Source organism: Aaosphaeria arxii (genome assembly GCF_010015735.1).
Source record: "Aaosphaeria arxii CBS 175.79 unplaced genomic scaffold BU24scaffold_8, whole genome shotgun sequence".
NCBI classification, from domain to species: domain Eukaryota; kingdom Fungi; phylum Ascomycota; class Dothideomycetes; order Pleosporales; genus Aaosphaeria; species Aaosphaeria arxii.
The window spans coordinates 1,022,465-1,043,859 of record NW_022983481.1 but is presented as its reverse complement, the minus strand read 5'-3'; the positions used below and the strand labels follow the sequence as shown (position 1 = coordinate 1,043,859).

General features: G+C 51.3%; 8 protein-coding genes across 8 annotated transcripts; 4 read left to right on the top strand and 4 right to left on the bottom strand.

The window, feature by feature from the left end:
• Positions 1-440: 440 nt before the first annotated feature.
• Positions 441-1,360, top strand: BU24DRAFT_426025 (uncharacterized protein). The gene has a single exon (XM_033528882.1). The coding sequence runs from the start codon at positions 789-791 to the stop codon at positions 1,032-1,034; it is 246 nt and encodes an 81-aa protein (XP_033380522.1). The 5' UTR covers positions 441-788; the 3' UTR covers positions 1,035-1,360.
• A 2,978-nt stretch (positions 1,361-4,338) lies between these two features.
• Positions 4,339-5,777, top strand: BU24DRAFT_465746 (uncharacterized protein; the record flags this gene model as incomplete). The annotated part of the gene is made up of 5 exons (XM_033532302.1): positions 4,339-4,585; positions 4,640-4,710; positions 4,759-5,153; positions 5,203-5,276; positions 5,335-5,777. 5 exons carry the CDS (start codon positions 4,339-4,341, stop codon positions 5,775-5,777), a joined length of 1,230 nt encoding a protein of 409 aa, XP_033380521.1.
• Positions 5,778-6,378: 601 nt separating this feature from the next.
• Positions 6,379-7,724, top strand: BU24DRAFT_397089 (AP-2 complex subunit sigma). Its single transcript, XM_033525330.1, has 5 exons — positions 6,379-6,424; positions 6,554-6,593; positions 6,653-6,682; positions 6,944-7,174; positions 7,231-7,724. Exons 1-5 carry the CDS (start codon positions 6,390-6,392, stop codon positions 7,330-7,332), a joined length of 438 nt encoding a protein of 145 aa, XP_033380520.1. The 5' UTR covers positions 6,379-6,389; the 3' UTR covers positions 7,333-7,724.
• Positions 7,725-7,919: 195 nt separating this feature from the next.
• Positions 7,920-11,579, top strand: BU24DRAFT_426022 (Sec23/Sec24 family protein-like protein). The gene is made up of 3 exons (XM_033528881.1): positions 7,920-9,936; positions 9,995-11,175; positions 11,240-11,579. Exons 1-3 carry the CDS (start codon positions 8,163-8,165, stop codon positions 11,324-11,326), a joined length of 3,042 nt encoding a protein of 1,013 aa, XP_033380519.1. The 5' UTR covers positions 7,920-8,162; the 3' UTR covers positions 11,327-11,579.
• A 1,091-nt stretch (positions 11,580-12,670) lies between these two features.
• On the bottom strand, positions 12,671-15,718 carry BU24DRAFT_271464 (uncharacterized protein). The gene is made up of 2 exons (XM_033522595.1): positions 12,876-15,718; positions 12,671-12,822 (listed from the first exon to the last, which is right to left on the bottom strand). Exon 1 carries the CDS (start codon positions 15,449-15,451, stop codon positions 12,917-12,919), a length of 2,535 nt encoding a protein of 844 aa, XP_033380518.1. The 5' UTR covers positions 15,452-15,718; the 3' UTR covers positions 12,671-12,822; positions 12,876-12,916.
• Positions 15,719-15,853: 135 nt separating this feature from the next.
• Positions 15,854-17,839, bottom strand: BU24DRAFT_465742 (uncharacterized protein; the record flags this gene model as incomplete). Its single annotated transcript, XM_033532301.1, has 4 exons — positions 15,854-16,265; positions 16,321-16,550; positions 16,598-17,220; positions 17,272-17,839. The coding sequence occupies 4 exons, from the start codon at positions 17,837-17,839 to the stop codon at positions 15,854-15,856; spliced, it is 1,833 nt and encodes a 610-aa protein (XP_033380517.1).
• Positions 17,840-18,234: 395 nt separating this feature from the next.
• BU24DRAFT_453625 (uncharacterized protein) lies at positions 18,235-19,074 on the bottom strand (the record flags this gene model as incomplete). Its single annotated transcript, XM_033531274.1, has 2 exons — positions 18,932-19,074; positions 18,235-18,877 (listed from the first exon to the last, which is right to left on the bottom strand). The coding sequence occupies exon 2, from the start codon at positions 18,799-18,801 to the stop codon at positions 18,235-18,237; it is 567 nt and encodes a 188-aa protein (XP_033380516.1). The 5' UTR covers positions 18,802-18,877; positions 18,932-19,074.
• Positions 19,075-20,057: 983 nt separating this feature from the next.
• On the bottom strand, positions 20,058-20,350 carry BU24DRAFT_465741 (uncharacterized protein; the record flags this gene model as incomplete). Its single annotated transcript, XM_033532300.1, has 2 exons — positions 20,058-20,272; positions 20,323-20,350. The coding sequence occupies 2 exons, from the start codon at positions 20,348-20,350 to the stop codon at positions 20,058-20,060; spliced, it is 243 nt and encodes an 80-aa protein (XP_033380515.1).
• Positions 20,351-21,395: the final 1,045 nt, after the last annotated feature.

Sequence of the window (21,395 nt, the reverse complement as noted above, 5' to 3'; positions counted from 1 at the left end):
GAGACCCCCAACCAGAACGAGGGCTGTGCAAAAAGTCCCATGTTTGAGGTTCAGGCACCATGGACGCCCCGATTGTCGGCGAGCGTGGAGTGTGAAAACACATGCGTTCTGGTCATGGACGCTACAGTGGAGGCAGGATAATACTCCGAGTTCGTACTAGAACAAGTATGTGTAACAACGCAGTACACACCCGAATGCACTAAGCTTCTGGAAGGTCTGTCGAGCAATTCCGACTCAGAAGGACCATACTCGTACTGTGTAAGCTAGATCTTGTTGAATGGACTACGATATCGTTCGCCGTCTGGAGAGACCCACCTAATGTTCCCACTTCCAGGATTTCCCATCTGGGAAATGCTCCAGTAACGTGTCGTTCGACATTTATTTTATCTTCAATATCTTCGCATTCCAATCAATATACGTGGACATCCCACACACACACGAGGATTCTTAGCTGCACGCACTCCACACATGGGATCCATTTTGGGGCTCTCGGGGGTCTCGCTTCGCTTGCCCCCAACCTGAAGGGAGTTAAGATAGCCTATTCCCCTGTTCCAAGCACCATAGAGCGCGGGGTCACGCCAGAACAGAACAACCCACACGAGACATGTCAAAACATACGTTGTAGACAAAGATAATAGACGAATGCTATTATTCTTTTTAGATCTTAGATATCATTTCTGTCAGAGCTTTGCCGACGAACGGCACGGGGATGTGTGGGATGCAAGTTGATTCAGCCCTCTCATCCCATCTCCTACTCGAAGGAAGCGTGGGACTCTTTTGACTGCTGCATGTTCTCCCAGCCAATCACCAGCTCTCCACGCCCTTTTGTCTTCCCTTCCCTCCCGTCAGCTCTATTTCGCGTTTCCGGCCAGTCCACATGTCCTCCCGTGCCAATCGCTCTCTTGGGGGCAACTCTGCTGTGTAAATCGCCAAACGTTTATCCGACCATGTGCCGTCCGCGTGTCCGGCTTCGGCCCAGCTACTCTCCCACAGCCATCATCATGACAGCTGCACTGCGCTTCCCGGCCGGTTGATCGACTATGAGCAACATGTCATAGATTCTCTTTCGCCATCCCATCCAGTGCATCAATCATGCATAGCTCACCAACATTCCGCCGCCCGCATAGTGCTTTTTGAACAAAGTCTTGTCCGCTATGAATTGGCAGTCTTGGTATTCCGATGTTGCTCCACTTGTCTTTCCGATCCCTCGGCCGGTTGGCTCTCAGTGCTCGTGTGTTCCGTGAGATGCGAATCGGATCTGCGCTTGAGGATCTGGCCAATGGGAGATAGGTTGTACCTATTGCTTTTACCAATGTGTATTTAGTTATGGTATGCTGAGTCTAATCTTTATATGGATCGCATGTTTACTTTTTCGTTGGTGATGTGTTTCTGGTTGACTGCCTTTTTCCGTGCTTGATGGTACATTCCGAATCTCATGGTTACTTTCTCTGGGTGTTGGCCCCCTCGGTTTGATACATCTCTCACTACCTAGGTACCCAACAACGACCCTCTCGTGCTATGCCATGAATTATTGATCACAATGATGGATTGAACAGCAAATGAAACAGACTGAAAGAAAGATTAACTCGACGTGGTTTTAATTAATGACTTCAAGTTGGTAAGAAAGCGATTGGGCGTTGACGTTGAAGACTGACCTGGTTGCTGGTTCGATCATAATCTACCCCATACATGTAAGAGCAACTAGTAGATCACGGAGCTTCCTGGATATCATCTATTCAAACCGTTGAATTTGCCGCGAAGAGTGCGACAAAATTGCCCCTCAAGTCTTACGAAACCAACATGCATCATCTCAGACCAAATCCATAGCCGTCTACATCCATCCGTTCTCAAACCGAACAGCAACAATCTTCCTCTGACCGATGACACCGATGGCCAAACCAATCGTTACATCGCACGTCTTGCGCCTGATAACTCGAATTTTTCACATCCATCTCTCTGAGGGGTCGAGTGCTGCTATCGGCCCATCAAGAGCTCGGAAACTCGCCGTTCCGTGACATAAAGTCCCGGTCTTATTTAGCCCTGCGTTCGACGACCAAGTTTGGGGGACCTTATTGCATCTACTATGCCGTAATGATGCATGCAATCGACTCGACGATAATCTGGGGAATGCTGGTCAACGACCTTATATCTGTGGAGATTATACTTGCGATTTCAGGGACCGTGACCAATATTCCGGTTCGAGGTCCAACAATGATAGGTAGGAGGGCGATCCGGTGCTGTTGGCAAATGTATCATTCCACTCGACTGCATCGGCAATTGTCGTGGCTTAATGTATAGTTGCTTGCCTTCGAGAGTGGATGTGACCTCAAAGCTCGTAGGTCACGGCTAGATTTCAGGAGCAATCAAATACCCTAAGGCATCTTCAATTTGGACTCTTCATGAGCTGATCGGCTCATAGCCTTGTGGTCGGCCAAGTTAAGGAGACCGCCACTGGCACGTGGTTGCCTCGTTCTGTTCATCCTCTGCAAATCAGGAACATCCCAATGGGGTTAGCGCATGTCGATTATATTGAGACATATGGAGTGTCCTTCAACCTCCACTCTGAGTCTGACATGCGGCAGTGATGATTCGAACCATGCACAGGCGACCGCACAGCATCTTTAACTCTGCTCATCCCTGAAGTGGTCCGGTCTTTTCGCTTCCGCTCATCGTCGTTGTGTCACCTAACCAGGACCACTTGGACCACAGTTTCTTTTGACGACGTGCACTTGAATACACATGGTGCCTAATTTTGGACCAGGACTTATCGGTGGTCTAGAAGAGAATGAAAAAAAATCTTACACTCAACTCAGCTTCAAGGTGTAGCAGCAATTGCCTCCGCATGCCATCCAATTTCTCAGTTCTTGAGTCAGTTGCCGTTCCCTGATTTTTCTTCGCCGCAGCTCGTTCTTACAGGGTGGTTAAATTCAGCAATCCAAAACGACTAATCGCCTCCGCATCTTGGCCACGCACACCTGCGAACTGCAAGGGCAGGGGCTCAAACTCCTTCCCCCCTGTCACCTACATATGTAGGTAGAGACTACATCCTACTTCAAAGTTCAACGCTGCTGGGACTCACCGCTAGATGCAACACGCAATTTCGCCTCTGCTCAATCTACAATTGGCGGAATTTCCTCTACTCTTCTGCCAATACATCCTCTGTAAGGTTTACTGAAGCGAAATCCCTACTCGTTCATTGGCTGGGCGAACACAACTGATGCGCATGTGGTCAGATGGGTTGCCTTCCAGATATCTAGTTATTAAAGATACAGGATGAGAAATGATCCATCTACATCTAAGCTGCTAACCTCTCTGCGGACATGAGGCAGCTGTCGCCCTCCCCCTGGAATCCTGATGCAAAGTAAAGATGGTGGGAGGGGCGAATAGGAATCTCAAGATACGATAGCAATGCTGCATTTGGACACCTGCCCGTCGAACTTCTTACCCATCCCAGCACACTGCATGACAATGGCAACGCCAGCTAGACCAAATCGACACCTATGGTGTTGAGATCTCTACTCATGATGGGCACTAGACCCGGATGAGGGCTTGAAGCTATGGAAAGCACATGCCTTCTGTATTGCGAAACATCATGGGTCAACCGAAGTATGCTTCACTTCCTTGATCTACCAAATCCAGTCGATCCGACAAGCCTGGTGGTGTACTACCCTGCTTCCCTGAGGTGTAGCAACTTCTTTCGCCCGCAGGCTAGGCTGGCTCTTCATTTCTAAGTCCGACCTAATCAATATTGTGTCCGTAACAACGGGTCCTCCCGCCCACGGTCGAATCGCTGAGTGGCAACCTTCTGCGACGGCCATGAGAAAAAGTTCAAACTCCCTTGCAAACTTGCATGCATACTCGAGCATAGTGATGGTAAAACAATAGTCGTCTCTCGTCCGCATGTCAGGGCCTCTCGCTACCACAAAGATGGCTGACGCCCAAGCGCACTGAACGTTTACGACACCCAGACGTACAGTAGTTGAACGGCTATATTCGAGCGTGTTAAAGTTTCGTTAAAGATTCGTCTGGACCTGGTTGATCAGTGAATATAGTTCATGGAGATCCCGGTCAGGACCGTGGCTTCCGTACGTTTCCCCACACCTAACGTGGCTCTATTCGTAGACCGATGCATGGCCCCTCGACCTCAAATTTACAGTTCAAGGGACCAGGGGCGTTTGCATGGCTGTTGGCCTTATTATCCGTTTTATATCCTAATTGTCTGGGATGCCGAAGCCCACTGTTCGGTTCACGAGCCGAAGCATATATAGTTCTCTATTCTGATATTCACCAGCGAGAGAGCGAAGAACCTACGATTCCTGGACCCGACTTAATTGAGATATGGGAGGTGACTTCCCCAACCTAACGTCAGAGTTGATGGCCAATTGGCCATCATCGAGTTCATCGCCAGTCACAAGAGGGTGGTACTCTCCTTACGCTCTGGCGCTGGTTGTTTGCGCGACCGTCGTGCTAGTCAGCAGGCTTGACTCGCAGGTGAGGAAAAGTTATCACGGATTGGGGGTAGATGATGTTATTGCCTGTATCGCATGGGCTTTCGCTGTTCTTTTTACTGCTTCAAGCATTACAGGTCAGTGATCTCATTCATGCCCACTGGTAGACTGTGCGCTAATCAAGTGATTAGGCGTAGTTGATTACGGCTTCAATCGACATATGTGGGATGTACCATCAGAAAGATACAATCGTGCTGCTTTGGTATTGCTTCTACTCCGCGTGGTAGTCTAGTCAACTAATATCATGCAGATGGAATGGATCAGTGAAGCAGCCTTCACACTAAGCGTCGGCTTAACGAAAATCTCGGTTCTCCTCTTCTATCGTAGATTGGAATTACCATGTGGCACAGGCTTGAAATTGATCATGCACATGCTCATTGCCATGACAGCCTCAATTTCATTTGGTTGCCTGATGACCCAGGTGCTATTGTGTCGACCAGCATCCGCATACTGGGACATACCTGATCCTACACGACCTGTAAAACGATCTTGCACGCGCGAAGACATCTTCTATCTCGTGCAGGGAGTGCTGGATGCCATTTCAACAGTCTACTGCATAGCGATTCCAGTTCTTGTGCTGCGAAGCAGACCCATGTCGAAATTTCAGAGGACCGGTCTTCGGGCTGTTTCCTTTTCTGGCCTCCTGTAAGTCCTCGGAACTCACATGTCTCCAGATCCAAGCTCACTTCTGCAGTGTCCTAGGTGCAAGCATAGCTAGGACTGTGTTTCTCACCCGCCTCGCAGGGAGTGGCAACGGCGATGCAACCTGTACGTGGCTAGATGGTTTACATAAACTTTTCGAACATCATGGCTAACTGGGCAATAGGGAACGGGTACAATGTTTTCATTTGGGCACAACTTGAATGCCAATTAGCTCTCCTGTGCGCATGCATACCCTTCTTGCAACGCTACTTCAAACACTATCCTGCCGCACCGATCGTCTTTGTCGGCCAGACCAGCCATTCGCGGAACGATTCAGTGATATCTCGAGTTGGAAGTTCGCTGTCTGGCCAAATCAAAAAGCTCCCTTTTGGGCGAAGCAACAGTCCGCGTAACCTTGAGATATCCAGGCCCCGACTACAACCATCCCCTGTAGAAATCCCAGAATGGGAATTTGAGCGATTCGCATCGCCGCAACCAGCTCATTCACCGCTGGACGAGCATACTTACCATCGCTACTTGGCGGGCAACTACGGTCCACCGGTACCGCCAAAAGACAGCCGGGTCATCTTCGACGAGTATCGTCGGGAACATGGAGAGATCCGATGACACTGCATCATCACCATATAGTAATAGAGAATAGATCGACCATTTTTAAGTTCAATACAAAAGCGATGATCTTTTGGACCATGTAGTCAGTTCCTAATAGATTTCCCTGAGTGATGATCGCCATGTAAATCCGAGCGCCCGACACACCTGTGAGAAGATGGTCAAAGTTTCGAATAGACGTGGCTTTGTGATTGCATGCATGATAGATCCCCGAAAGACCATGTGCGAAGCAGTTGCACGACAGTAGACGCTCCGTTCCTGGACGTGCCGTCCCGCTGAGCCTTGGGTCTGTGGAGTCTCTTGCAGAGCGACCCTCGAGCAGCCCAGCTTAGAGGTCGGCTAAAGTTATGGTGCCCGTCGCGCCCGGACCGACATACGACCAGCGAAGGTTCGCGTTAAGCCCTTCGCGCAGTAGCGCCAGACCCCGCCGAGGCTCGTGGCTCCTGTGGCTCTCCCTGACCTGCGTTGGCCGTATGTATTGGACCTGTTGTTTCGAAACATCGCCAGTGTGCTCATCGTAAACGCAGTGTGCGAGGCATCCGGGGCGGCCCACCACCATCACTCACATAAACCCACCGCTGCGTCGCTCTCGCTAGGGGCGTACCCGCAGCGATGGTGCTATCATTTATCCTCATCCAGAATCGCCAGTACGTTTTCTCCCCCCTTCCCGAAATGCCGCTGCTGTCAGCGCAAACTGGTCACATTCTCGAATTGCGAACCTCTTGGGCCTACGGACTCTCCGTATCGTTCGATGACTGACATCTTGGATCTGCTAGGGGCAAGACCCGTTTGGCGAAATGGTATGCGCCGTACAGTGTAAGTCCGCACCAGAATGCAATCCCATCGCCGGAGTCACAAACTAACCTCGTAGATAGGATGAAGAGAAAGTAAAAATGAAGGGAGAGGTATGCAGCTTCATCAGACACCCCCCCTGGCCCTCTATCAATCCACCTCACCACCCACCTTCCTCCTCGAACCCTCGATCTCCCGGTCTACCGATATCGATACGTCTCCAACCCTCAATTCGTCCCCGTCCGCATCCCGATGCGCATATCCATCCCTCCCATTCCACACATCAGCATGACTGCCCAGCTCCAGCGCTCCCCCGGACATCTCCAATTGATCAAACCCTCCTCCAAGTACTGACAATTCCGCCAACCCCTTAGGTCCACCGCCTCATCGCGCCGCGCGACCAAAAGCACCAGTCCAACTTCGTCGAGTTCCGCAACATGTCCAAGATCGTCTACCGGCGGTACGCGGGACTCTTCTTCTGCGCCTGTGTCGACACCAACGACAACGAGCTCGCGTACCTCGAGGCCATACATTTCTTCGTCGAGGTGCTGGATGCATTCTTCGGGAACGTGTGTGAGCTGGACTTGGTGTTTAATTTTTATAAGGTATGTTTGATGGTGGTTGGGTTGGCAGAGGGAATTGTATACTAAGGGGGGAACAGGTGTACGCTATATTGGACGAGGTGTTTTTGGCGGGGGAGATCGAGGAGACGAGTAAACAGGTTGTTTTGACGAGACTGGCGCATCTGGATAAGTTGGAGTAGGTTGGCTTCAAGCACTTGACAGACTGCAATGGACTGCTCTGTGCGAATTGATTGTGGGATTCGGAGTTGGCATCGACTACAACTCCTTCCGACGCGTACCGGCGAAAACACCTGCTGGTGCTCCAACAAGGTCAACCGATCTGCGGTCACAGATCTGAAACTGGACATCAGGAACGATTCGAGATGACCGTGTCAAGCCTGGGGATGCCAATGGCTGGGGGTTCAAGATATGGAGTATCTCGTGCGAACGTCACTCCATCTCTCCCTACCCACCTTAAGCAGTAGCTATATTAAAGACTTGGATGTAAATGTACCGGATCTCAATGGTATATAATTTTATGGGTCTTATCAAGAACGAAAATGTACGACAATCAAACTCAACTGTTTTCTCCTCCACATGTTCCGTGAACAGTATTCGATTACGCGAATATTCTACATTCTACTATGCAATGATCTGAAGACGAAGATCCTGGGTCCATTCAACGGGACCTACGCCGAGTTGGGAGGAATGTTGATCCGAAGCACATGATCTCATTAGATGTCTCATGGCGGGCGGTCTCGACTGCGTGGCACGGACCATGATTGTCCCCGAAAGCTCAACGTATACACAAAATATGTTCCCCAGATGCCACATTGCCAAACCAAAACTCCAGAGGTGATCCTCTTGCAACACAGCCAGATACCCCGTCGCATTGGAATGGTGCAGCTCAATCCGACTCGGAGCTTTCGAAATCCTTAGGCAACCTGAGTGATCGCGCGACCAGCTACCTGTCTTCTTCCTACTCCACCACCACCGCCGCTGGCCGCGTAAAGACCCCCGCGCCGCAATCATGTCCGAGTTCGCCATGTATCACGCCCTTGGGGACGATCAGCAGAACCAAGCACCACGGAAGGATGGACACAATCCCTTCAGTCCTCCTATCGCACCAAGCCCCAGTGGCTACCAACAGACAGGCAGCCCAGCTTTCAGCGGGCAAGGCCCCAATCAGTACGGACCTGGTGCTACCTCACAACAGCCAGGCTACTTCCCGCCGCAGCAGGCCTCGCCGAACCAGCCTGGACAAGATGTCCATAATTTGAGCGCTCAGATGGGTGGCATGGGATTAGGTGGGGAGGCGCCAGTGACGCCGAGGCACAAGAAAAAGGACAGGCACGCGTATCATAACATTGAAGGTCCAGGAGGAAGCTCACAAGCGTTCAACGGAATACCACAGGGAGGTGCCACGCCCACACAATTCCTGAACCAGAACAGTCCGCAGGTTGGAGGTCCGCAATGGGGCAGCCCACAGATCACGCCAGCGATGAACCAGTTCCCAGCACCGGCGGGGACGACCTTCTCTCCCGCCAATCCGGCAACATCAATGCAGCATGCCGCTCGAGCGGGTGGAGCACCTCTGGCAGGTTCACCAGCTTCATCACAGCAGGGCCGCGTCGATCCCGAGCAGATACCCAGCATACCCAGATCTCGAGATGCACCGGCCAAGTACTACCTCGAGCATGTGTATCCCACGATGGAGCATCACTTGCCGCCCCCGGCGCTGGTCCCTTTCGTTGCGTACGATCAGGGCAATTCGTCTCCGAAATTCGCGAGACTTACGTTGAATAACATCCCCGCATCGCAAGACGCGCTCGCACAGACTGCCCTTCCATTGGGCTTAGTGCTCCAACCTCTGGCTCCTCTTCAAGAGGGAGAGCAGGCCATCCCCGTCCTGGATTATGGCGACCAGGGACCTCCCAGGTGTAGAAGGTGCCGTGCGTACATCAATCCCTTCATGGCCTTCCGTTCCGGTGGAAACAAGTTCGTCTGCAACATGTGTACGTTCCCCAACGACGTCCCCGCGGAATATTTTGCGCCCACGGACCCGTCAGGCGCGAGGGTGGACAGGTTACAACGTCCGGAGTTGACGCTCGGTACGGTCGATTTCGTGGTCCCTAAGGAATACTGGTCCAAGGAACCTGTGGGGCTTCGCTGGTTGTTCTTGATCGATGTTACTGCTGAGGCTGTCAACCGCGGATTTTTGGACGGCTTCTGTGCGGGCATCATTGATGCTCTCTATGGCGATGGGGAGACTGAAGGTGAAGAGGGTACTAAGTCTAAGATTCCACCAGGCGCAAAGGTTGGCATCGTCACGTTCGACAAGGATATCCATTTCTACAACCTGAACCCAAACCTTGAGAAGGCGCAGATGCTGGTGATGCCAGATATTGAGGAGCCTTTCTTGCCACTGAGTGACGGATTGTTTGTCGATCCCCAGGAATCCAAGACTGTTATCACTTCCCTACTACAGCAGCTACCTACCATGTTCTCCGAGGTCAAGAACCCCGAGCCTGCCCTCCTCTCCACTTTGAACTCCGGCCTGGAGGCGTTGAAAGCTACCGGAGGCAAAATAGTGTGCTCGCTTTCTGCGCTCCCAACTTGGGGACCTGGAAGGCTGTTCTTGCGTGACGATGGCAATGTTCATAACACAGATGCTGAGAAGAAGCTCCTCACTACAGAGCACCAGGGCTACCGAAAGATCGCGCAGCAGATGGTTGAGAGCGGCATTGGTATCGACTTCTTCATGGCTGCACCAAGCGGCGGCTATCTGGACATTGCGACAATCGGTACGATTGTGCTTATGATATTACATGTACACCTAGAAGGTATTCTAACTGAAAGCAGGTCACGTTTCCGCACAAACTGGTGGCGAAGTGTTCTACTACCCCAATTTCCATTCTCCTCGGGACACACTGAAGCTCTGCAAGGAGATCAAACACACAGTTACACGAGAAACAGGATACCAGGCATTGATGAAGGTTCGTTGCTCCAACGGCCTGCAAGTCTCGGCATACCACGGCAATTTCTACCACCATACTTTCGGTGCGGACCTAGAATTCGGTGTTATTGATGCCGACAAGGCCATCGGTGTGATGTTCAGCTACGACGGCAAGCTAGATCCCAAGCTTGATGCTCACTTCCAGAGTGCTTTGCTCTACACGACAGCCAGCGGAGAGAGGCGAGTGAGGTGCAGTAACATTGTCGCTAGCGTTAGCGAGGGTGCTGCAGAAGCGATGAAGTTCGTTGATCAAGACGCTGTAGTGTCCATCATTGCGAAGGAGGCCGCTTCCAGAATGACTGAAAAGAATCTTAAGGAGATCCGCGGAGCTCTTTCCGAGAAGTCGGTTGACATCCTCGCTGGCTATCGCAAGAACTTCACAGGTAACAATCCACCTGGCCAGCTCGTCCTTCCCGAGAACCTCAAGGAATTCAGCATGTATATGCTTGGTTTGATCAAATCGCGAGCAATAAAGGGCGGGAAAGAACCTTCCGATCGACGAGCTCATGATATGAGAATGATCAAATCGATGGGCCCTCTTGAATTGTCATTGTATCTCTATCCCCGCATCATCTCGTTGCACAACCTCGACGAGACCGATGGATTCCCGAACGAGAATGGACACCTCAAGATGCCAGACACTGTGCGCGCTTCGTTCTCCAAGGTGGAAGAAGGCGGCGCATATCTAGTAGATAACGGCCAGGTCTGCCTACTCTGGCTGCACGCGCAGGTATCACCAAACCTACTCGAGGACCTGTTCGGCCCAGGTCACACGAGCTTGAAGGGACTCGACCCCTTCGCCTCGACATTGCCTGTCCTAGAAACGCATCTCAACGCACAAGTGCGAAACATCCTACAGTACCTCGAGACCAGCCGAGGTTCCAAAGCACTCACACTCCAACTTGCGCGACAAGGTCTCGACGGGGCAGAATACGAATTTGCCCGCCTCTTGTACGAGGACCGCAACAACGAGGCACAGAGCTACGTAGACTGGCTCGTCCACGTGCACAGGCACATCCAACTCGAGGTGAATAAACCCAGACGCTAGAAACATCCTCCCCCGTAACAGAGCACTGATTGTGAAAATCTAGCTTGCCGGGCAACGCAAGAAGGAGCCCGATTCGGACGGCTTGTCGGCTTCGACGTTTGTGGGATTGCGGACACCGTACTGGGGATAATGAGCTTTTCAAACAAAACTCAATTCACTATTTCCCCGCCCTCCCTTTGGAAAGAAATGAGAAACTGAACTTTTTATCATGGCGTGACGAAACCTATTATCAAGATATAAAATGGATGGGAAAGAGGGAGGAGGAAGGGACGGTGATGACCTTAAACAGTGGCACTTTATAAAGATGGTTTTGCATCGATCGAATCGTAATTTGCATAGCGAAAAAATCCTACTTTATTTTATTCATTTACAGAAATCAATATATGGGTAACTAACCTTTCTCATCTCGAAATCCTACCTCATCCGGCCTTCCCACCCGCCTTTTCTGGGGGCCTTCCTATGCTTATGATTCATTGCCCGCCTAGTGTAACACAGTACCATACAATACCTCTCTCCCCCATGAGGTAGTCCACCAACCCGCCATAACGCGACCCTGACGCAGACACAATCCCCATCCCATCTCACCCCCAACATGATTGGATTGGCCCCGTTTGCCGCACCCCGCGCCAGATCCCCATCCCTTCTTTCGATCCCACACGCCCAAGTATGAGTAAGACAACACACCACACCCTCGCACCCATCTCGCACCAATCCCTGCGCGCTGCGCGTCAGAAAGAGGTAAGCAGAAATGGGACCCCTACCGTGTGTAATTTCTACAAAGGGTAGGTTTGGGGAAAAAGTGTCGATGGCGGCGGGTGGGTTTTGCCAGCCAACCAATGCTGTTTGTGGTTTGTGCGAGGGTTTGGGGAAGGCTGATTGGTAGGCTGGCTGGTGGACGATGCGGATGTGAGGTGATGGTTGTTGATATGGTGCATACATACATTCACATATGAAGTTGCGTGGTTCTTTTTTAGACTTCTCGTGAAGCCGTGCATATCTCTTCAGAGGCAGACCGGATGAAGCCCGCCCTTCTTCCATCTGCTCCCTTTTGCTCTACTCTCTCCAGACTTTGAATCCGAAAGAGAAAGAAATGTCACAGTTCGCAATCATCACCACGAAGCACGATTCCAATGTCTAAAGTACAATGTGATCATTTGGACTAGCTACTCCTTAGACACCTCCTATGATAGGCGGCGATTCGAAGTATTGAATCCCAACCGGAACTCCACCTCCATAATAATCCCACCCTCATTGAATCTGCAGGAACCCAAAGGTCGATAATCCCCGAATTCAATTCGTGTGTCCTGATTGATCCACCAAAGATCCGATTGATTTCTCCGGATTCAAGAGTTGAGTTCAAAGGAAAAAAGGAAAAGAGAAATACAAAACAAAGCAAGACAAAATATAACCAGCAGTGAAACCCCGTTTTTCATCCATCGGAAGGTTTCATCAAGAAAGAGGGAATTGGATGGACCGGACGGATTCTTAGGGAAGCTTGTGTGTTCCCAATGATTCGACGTCGGATCGATCCCTCATGTATTCAATTCGTGTTTGTTGAAGACTGAAAAGACTCATGCAGTATGGAAATGCTCATTTAGACGTATTTGGTATCGATGACGCTGCAATCTTACCATATCAGCATGGTGGTTCGACAACTCACGACTAGATCATGTACTTACTTCAACTTCAATAATCTCAACGCATACACATGCCATATGGCCTACTCAAAGTGGACTCTCTTCTTAGTCTTCTCCTGGGCGGGCTCGTCCACTGGAGATGTCGGCGGAGCCACGGTGCCAGAAGTATTGTACTTGTAGCCTCTGACCCTGGAAGAGTGTTGCAGCACAGGCTCTGGAGCTGCTGACAGAGCAGTGGTACCCATGTTAGATTCGGGCAGGCTGAACCGACGGTCAAACCATCGCTGGTTGGCTTGTGGATGGCGAACTTCGTCTGCAGTGTTGTCGAGACTTGCACGGAGGATTTCGTAGGCGCGGACGCTTTCTGCGGGATTGACGGACAACCTGCGGCTGAACACTTCGGTCCCTGGGCTCAATGGGTATCCCAAGACGGTAGCAGGTTTGGGGTTGGGATCGCCGAGGCATGTCAGAAACCGGCTCTGGCGTTCCGTATTCGTGAAGTTCGGGTCGAGGCGGCGGCTGCAGTGCATGCCGCCGAGTAGGGCTGCGTCTCCGTAGATCATGGAGTAGCGAGCCGGGGAGTTGAAGGGGGTGGTCATCGACACGCTACTCTCGCGGCTGTCCATCTTGCGGGAGTGGCGGAGCCTTTCCATCGCCTCGTCGGCGGCCTGCCGGGCGACTTCCTCGAGACGGGAATTGCACTTGTTGTGAAGATTGGTATCTTTTTCATCGGAGACGAGCGAGTCTTTCCTCTCGAGCGGCTTAGTTACGTCTTCCAGTCTCTGGGGCCAGCTGTGGGTTTCGTAGGGGCTGGAGTGGGAAGTCTTGAAGACTTCGCGGGTCTCGGGGTGTTCAGCATCGGCGAGGGTGAATTGAGGAAGCACTGGGGCACTCGGGGATGGAACCAACGACGAAGATCCAGCGTAAAGAGCCGGGACAAGAGAACGTTCACGACTTTGACGACGTCCACGGCGTGCACGGCGTGCACGTCTGACCGGAGACGAGCTTGGATGAACAATCAGAGATGAGGTCGAGGAGGATGACCTTACTCCGCGAGAGTCGTCATTGTCGTCACGGAGTCTACGGCCCAACCTCTCTTCATGATCAGCGGTCCTGCCACGGACGTTGCTCTCTTCATTGCGAAAGCTGCCACCAACGCGGCGGTCAGAGTTTCCAGGCACAGAGAGGCTCCTCTGCAGTCCCTCTGAAGACCTCTCATCGCGGCCTCGGCGGGAGTGAGACTTCGACCTGGACACACGTGCATGAGACTCGGCAGGCAAGTGCCCTCCATCCTCATTTTCTTGAGCAGGACCTTCCCGATGACGAGAAGCCGAGGCTCTGAAGTCAATGGCCTCCTCACCTGTAACAAGTTTAGTTTTCACCTTCCTGCAAAGACGCTTCACGATGCCTCCACCGCTTGAGGGCCTCGCCCTTTTGGTAGACTTACTCCTAACCAGGGACGGCTTTACTTTCTCCTCTCGACGCTGAACGGGGGGCTCAAAGTCCGTTGCAAAAGCATCTTTCAACTCTTTGATGAAGGATGCGCGGTCCTGTTCGTACTTGTCCTGGTACGATTTCTGTCCAGCGGTTTGTTGTTGATCCTTCTCTTGAGGCAAGAGGGAGGTTACATGCTCCTTCGCAGAAGCCCCTCCCAAGGCATACTTGGTAGTGAACCCGAGGTCATGGTCGTCACTATGCTTAGAAGAACTTGGTCCAGCTTCTTGTTGATTAACCTTGGCTACCATCTTGCTGTTTTGGATGTTGGCCTCGCGTCGCATGACGAGCTGGAAGCTTCCATCTGAGTCCGAGTCCGAGTCGGAATCCGAGTCGCTATCAGAGATAGTGATGTCGAGACCGTCAAGGTAGAGATTGACGCAGTGCTGCTTATACTTGGGGCCACGCACACGAATGGGAATGGGATGTAAGGCAGAAGAGAAACCCGTGCGACGACCCTCCTCTTCACGGGGTGCTTCGTCGGACATCATCTTTCCCTTACCTTTAGCTTTAGCAGTGGGAGCTGCACCATCGCGACCCAGCAGACCAACCAACCCGAGACGCTTCTCAACACTTTCCAAGTACTCCTTCCGAGCAGCCGGTCCCTTGGGACTGAATAACTTCCACGGCTCGTCGTCGATTTCGACAACGAGACTGCTGATGCTCGGGCCAGAAGCCCCGATACCACGGCCGGTAATGTTGCGGTTGGCAGCCGCAGCATTATTGGCCCTCTCATTCATCTTGAAGATCTCACGCAGGGAAATGGGCTCGTTGATAGGCATGCTCTCCTCGAACAAGGTACTTACGTATATGCTGTGGGCTGTCGCCCGCTTGCGTAATTTTTTGGATTTGGATCCTTGAGCGATGAACTGTCGCCGGATGAGCCGATAGTCTTGCTCCTCCGGAGACGAGATGCGGGAGTTGCTTTCGAGCAGCTCGTCTGGTAAGACTGTTTGTTCGTAGTAGAAAATGTACCCTCGCACGCTGCTGCGAATGATATATGTTGGCCTTGCGAGCATGTAGTCGCACTGGGAGGGGATGAAGGAGAAGGAGAAGGCGAAGTGGTGGCTGTTGTCGTTGGTTGCAGCGCGCGCGGGTGGTTGGTTGGAGGGTTGGGAGAACATGGAAAAAATAGTGCGTCCACAGGATCTCAGGTGAAGGTGGGTGATAGATGGGATGACCGGTGCTCGTGGAAGATGGGATGGATTCGCAAAGGTAGCGAAGGCGAAGGTGAAGGCGAGTGGTTTCGGTGGACTCTGAACCTGCTATCTTCTAATATGTGTTCGATATTGACAGGACGCACAATAGAAACAGTGCACAATAACTCTTATAGACACACTTTATGTGGTAGAACCAGATCAATTGTCTCTGGAGCGGATGCTACCAGGGACGCCATCACTGTGCAGTCAGATGTACAATGAGAACGGCAAACGTGTATTGGGCAGAATCAAAAAGTTGCAAGCTTCCAGAACAATGGGTGAGGGATTGAGAGGTAGAAGAAGATGGCAGCGGTGCCAGCCAATATTTCATTCGGCAGGTAGGTGGAGTAAGTCTCTCAACACAAGTTCCGCAGTCCCAGGCTCCACGGTACCCTCTGCCCCACGACTCATCATCTGACCCACGAACCACTTAATCTTCTTGTGTTGGCCTTTCGCCACTATGTCGTCCACTACGTCGGGTTTCTCCTCGAGCAGTTGCCGGGCCATCTCTACGTACTCTTGGTGGGAAAGGGGTCGCAATATGAGGCCTTCATCTTCGATGATTTGCTGCACAGGGCGCGGCTCCCCGTCGAACTTCATGACCAGAAGCAGTTTCGCGGTCCGACCGGTGATCTGCTTGCGAATGAGGCATGCAATGATGGAAGCGAGCTCGGACGATGGGACACGAATTGCAGACCAGGTTTCGTCTTTGAAAAGAGCGCCCAGTTCCATCAATACCCTGCCCAATATTTAGTACATGGAAGCAATGAAGCCATTTTACTGTCAGAACCTACCAATTTCCAGCAACCTTACCAATGCGTGCTGCCTTTGCTTCTTCTTCCGAGAGCATACCCTGAAGATCTAGTACAAGGTCATGGTAGTACTCGAGTCGATTGCCATCGTCCAATGCAAGTAGGGTACTGGCATCTTTGGGCGTAAGGCCATATTGGTCGACATCCACGAGGACCTGCATAGCCTCATCCGATAACATGGGAAGCGTGGACCGGAGATGATCAACGACGTCCTACCCTAATTAGCACTGCACACCAAAACTTTGAATATTTACCGTACCTTTCCTACGACGACAGGTGCAATGTCAGGATCAGGCATGTACCGGTAATCGATCTCGCCTTCCTTCCCTCTCAACCGCTTGGTGGTCTTGCTGCCCAATGTCCAACCTCGAGTCTCCCCCTCGACGACCCCACCTCCTTCGAGGAGATCGATTTGGCGATCTCGTTCGGCTACGATTGCATCTTCTACCGCCTTCACACTTGCCAAGTTTTTTATTTCCGTCCTCTGCCCCAGGCCGGTAACACCGGAGTATGAGAGACTATCCTTTCCGGGCTGTACATTCCGTTCCCGGATAGACACATTTATATCGGCACGGAGGCCACCCATTTCCATTCCCGTGGTGCACGCATTGACGGTCTTAAGGATGGTTTGGATCTTTCGTACGCATACCGCTGCCACGGTAGGGTTGTGGATTTGAGGGAGGGTTATTATTTCGATGAGAGGATGCGATACACGGTTGAAATCGAGGAGGTGCGTTGAGGGGGGCTGCTGGATGGTTTTGGCCGTATCCTGTTCCATCTGAACCTGCTTGATCCCGATCGTGATCGGTCCTCCTTCTGGAGATACCCCGCCGGGGAAATCGTGGGGAAAGAGGGTGATGTGTCCGTCTTTTGCGAAAGGCTCTGGGGTATTCGGTCAGAAACGGGAATAGCTACACCGCCAGATATTCATACCGTAGAATTGGGTGATTTGATAGCCGGACGGTTGGTCTTGGTAGAAATAGTGCTTTCGATCAAAGCTGCTTCTGGGCTGGATCTCGCAATTGAGTGCTATGGCGGCACGAATTGCAGGTATGAGTGTCTCCTTCTGGAAATGAGGTTGACTTCCAGGAAAGGCTACATCGAATAAGGCGACATGTGTGTTCGGAGTGTCATTCATTGAAGTTGCTGCGCCTGAGAAGAGCTTGTGGGCGGTATTGAGCTCCGCATGGATCTCGACGCCGACGGTCAATTCCCATTTCTCTAGCCGTGGGTCGGATTGCTTCTTGGAGCCTTTCTTAGAGCCCGGGGCCGCACGATCTTCCTTTTTCTTCTTTCTAGCTGCATCTTTGAGCTGTTTCCGAAATGGGGTATCCTCTTGGGGTAAGGCTTGGCTATCGGTTTGTAGATTACGGAGGAGCGGTCGGCTTATGCTGGGAGAAGTGGCCAATGAAGGACTTCTAGCAGATCGAAGACATGCTGGACATACGTATGGCCGCCTCGCAAGGGTGGAGAGCACGCGACGAGTCGGTTGCTGAAGCATGATGTGCGGATGTCGTGCATCGGAGGTGAAGACGAATCAACATCAAGAGTGTCCGTGCGTCGCGGAATTCATAGCAAGCGTCATGACCATTGATAGTATTACTCTGCCAGAAATATGCAATTCAAAGTGTTTGGAATCTACGCACTGAGTCTAGTAGTCAAGATAGCAGTTGTTGTGTAGTAACGGGAAACGATTTTTTTCTGTCCTTCTTACGCAACTTTGTTCGTGGTTTATGATATTTTATGTCATGCGTTCAAGTTGGGCGATCACATTCAGAAGTAGAAAATTGTTAGAAGAACCTTTGAATTAAGATTGTCTGGTATACGCTGCTCCTGTGTGCACAAACAATCTCAACCGGTTTCAGTAAGCCTACTGGGAGTATGAATGGTTCTAGGTTAATATGTAACGGTAACAGTCCGACGACGTGAGAACTTGGACTTAAGTCTAGCCAAGAAATGCCTCTTCACCAAATTCGCCTTATTGATGTTGGCCTCCCTTTCCCTTTTTCTTTGCAATTTTCTCTCCTTCTTCAATCGCCTTCTCTGATCTCTAGCCTTCTGACGCCTTTCGTAGGAACTTTGACTCGTGTTCGTTTTGACAGGTCCGGGTTTTAGTGTTGGAGCAGCAGATAAAGTTGAGTTGGTGTTTTTGGATGCGTGACTCAAACTTCTGTCCTTGTCGACATAGGGCCTGCCACAGTGGCTACAATAGTGCTTGCCACAGCAGTGCCTTTTGCCATGATGCTTGCCATCAAAGTACGAACCGTCGCTGCGGCGGCGTGGAGGCGTGTGCGGAGGCGTATGTGGAGGTGTATGTAGAGGCGTCTTTGGAGGTGTCTTCGGAGGTGTTTTGGGAGGGGTTATTGGAGGCGTGTGTGGTGGTGTTTTCGGAGTTGTTGGGGTCTGTGGAGCCGGTGGAGTCTCTGGAGGCACATTGCTTTCGCCGTTCTCTTGAGTAGACATGTGTGGATGTCCGTAAGTCTGTTCGACGAAGAGACGTCTTAGGTGAGGCTTTGTGGGTGTGTTGCGGATGAGGGATCTGCAAAGTGGATGTTAATCGGTGAACCGCGAAGTATGAGAAGAGATCATTTGCCTTGTGCGTAGTAGAGGACACTATGAGAAGCTGCGTTTGATATGATGTGGCTTATGACGGAATTAAAGTGTGACGGAAAGGGTCGTGTCTAGGAGTATGATATGAACGACAGATGAGATGAACGCGGTAGAAATAGTGATGAGGGAGACGGCTGAAGTGAGGAAGATTGTAGAACTCTGAGAAGGTAGATGAAAGGATCAGAGAAGGAAAATGGATCAATACCCACCCAACACGTCGTGACTGCCTTTGCAGTCAGAAGACCTGCCTCTGTATCAAAAGATAACAGCAAGCGAGACTGCACTCGCCTTACGCATAGCAGGGGGAAGGTAAGGTACGGTGTAAGTAGTTGCACGATAGTGACGTCGACCGTTACGTCGAATAAAGTGACCAACTTCAAGATAAACAACATCACTAGCATGTGCAATGATCTGAGTACTTCAGTTTATTCGTCTACGTTCTGACTCTGCTAAATGCATGACGAACAAAACCCACATGAATGCCCAATGTATGCTAGGTCTATGAATAAGCCTGCTAAATGGAACACGACTCGATCATGCGATAAAAGAGGCCCCAAAATTGGGATCCTGAAAGGAAAATGGGTATTTTGGAAATGTAGAAACACATGCAACCCACATGCATCCATAATGTCGAACAAAGGAAAGAAGTAGTCGGATGAAGAATGCACAGTTGAAGAGGATATGGTGAGGAAGGGAGTGATAGAACCAACGAGCCTGAGAACTCGCGCGAGGGGATGAAGAGAGTGCATGTCTCTGACTGGTGAAATCATGGTCAGAGACAAGAGGGAGTGGATATGCAAAGGCGTAGGATAATAGAGAAATGCGTTCGCGTCCGTTACGTCGTGCAAGTCACAGACCGGAACCCTGCATGCCAACTGCTCCCCCCTCTTTTCCCTTGCATGCTCAGGCGCGTGGTCCCGGACAGCGTGCCTCCACGGCTAGCCATGTGGCACGCTAGGTTTTGAGATCTTGATAATTTGAGATTTGAAAGTTTTTGTGGTCGTTAATGATGTTTGCGTGTAACGTCATGAGAGGTCCGTGGTGACCGTGTTAAGCGCAGTACTCTACATGCGAGTGCGCATATGTGGTGATAGTCGTGGTTGCGCTATCTATGCCCTGCCAGCGCGAGCGAATTCCTTGATCTTGACGCCAGGGACTTTGCTGAAGCGTCGGCTGCTGCTGCTGTTGTTTGTCGACATGGACTTGGAGGAGGTTGGCGAGGAAGCGTAGATGTACTCGCCATCCACGTACTGCGCATCGCTGATGAAGGTAGTGCGCTTCTCACGACGAGTGTAGCGCTGCTCCAGGCGGTAGAGCTCAAGTTCTAGTACAGTTAGAAATGTGATTGTGGATCCCTGGGATTGCCTGACATACTGGCTTGAAGCTTCTCGATGAAACCCATGTTGAATACCGGCAACAAGTTGTTCAATTGATGTCACGAGAGGGAGGATATGTTCAAACGGTCGGTTTATCTTGGAAGGTTGGAACAGTGGTAGGTCTGGGCGACAGATGGGGATCGGAAGCGAGGTGGTATAATATATCTCCCGAGGATCTCGACCTGGTAGGTACAGGGACAGGGAAAACCGTTGTAACACTGAAGCAGACGCCGCGGCAGTCAAGTCTCGGCTGTTAATTTAGAGATTTGCAGGAGGTTGGCGATCCCAGGAACGAATGCAATTGCTGGGGTTGTGGTTGAAGTCGGCAAGGTAGGGTGACGACGAGGATGGAGAAGAGGTCGAGAGGAGATAAACCACAAACGGGGAGGAGGAGAAGGACTACCACGAGGAGGAAGGGAGGGGAGAGTCTAAAAACGAAGAGAACCCACAGTATCTCGTAACAGGAGAGGGACGGGAAGGTTACTAGAAAGAAGGGCCAGGCACGCCGCACACAGGACAGGGACAGGACAGGCACGCAATGCACACGACACGCTACTCGTACACAGAAACCAACCTACGAGTTCACTGCCAGCCTCTACAGGTCTAGTCTGCTGTTTAGTTGATGATTGAGCACGGGCGGGAAAGGGCCGAAGGACTCTCTTGGCCGTCTATTCCCAAGTTCTCGAAGCCGATGAGGGCTTATCGAGTGCAACGCAAGTCAGTTAGGGCGCCACTGGCCTGCACTGGTTTTCAATGGCATGCAATGGCCTGCAACGGCATACAGTCGTCTGCAATGATGGCTGGCTGCCGGCTTTGGCTCGCAGCCCGTGGGCTGTTGATATGGGGGTTTACGCGGGGGATTCGTCCCTGTTAGGCCTTTTCGGCGAGTATCAACGGCCCTAGGCCAAAGGACAGTCAACTTGTCGTGCATGTCGTGTAAGTGCTAAACACTGTTCCATGCATAAAGGGAAGGTATTCGCCAAAAATGCAGAGAGCGGTCCATTGGTGGGTATGTTCTCTCACTGTTTCTGTTGTGTCCTTCTCTTCTGTTCCTCTTCCAACCTCTCTTCT

Coding starts and splice junctions, on each gene's coding strand:
- BU24DRAFT_271464 (XM_033522595.1), bottom strand. CDS start 15,451: ATGTTCTCCCAACCCTCCAACCAACCACCCGCGCGCGCTGCAACCAAC.
- BU24DRAFT_426022 (XM_033528881.1), top strand. CDS start 8,163: ATGTCCGAGTTCGCCATGTATCACGCCCTTGGGGACGATCAGCAGAAC. Junction 9,937..9,994: donor TCTGGACATTGCGACAATCG/GTACGATTGTGC, acceptor AACTGAAAGCAG/GTCACGTTTCCGCACAAACT. Junction 11,176..11,239: donor ACAGGCACATCCAACTCGAG/GTGAATAAACCC, acceptor GTGAAAATCTAG/CTTGCCGGGCAACGCAAGAA.
- BU24DRAFT_426025 (XM_033528882.1), top strand. CDS start 789: ATGTTCTCCCAGCCAATCACCAGCTCTCCACGCCCTTTTGTCTTCCCT.
- BU24DRAFT_397089 (XM_033525330.1), top strand. CDS start 6,390: ATGGTGCTATCATTTATCCTCATCCAGAATCGCCA. Junction 6,594..6,652: donor AATGGTATGCGCCGTACAGT/GTAAGTCCGCAC, acceptor CCTCGTAGATAG/GATGAAGAGAAAGTAAAAAT. Junction 6,683..6,943: donor AAGTAAAAATGAAGGGAGAG/GTATGCAGCTTC, acceptor CCAACCCCTTAG/GTCCACCGCCTCATCGCGCC.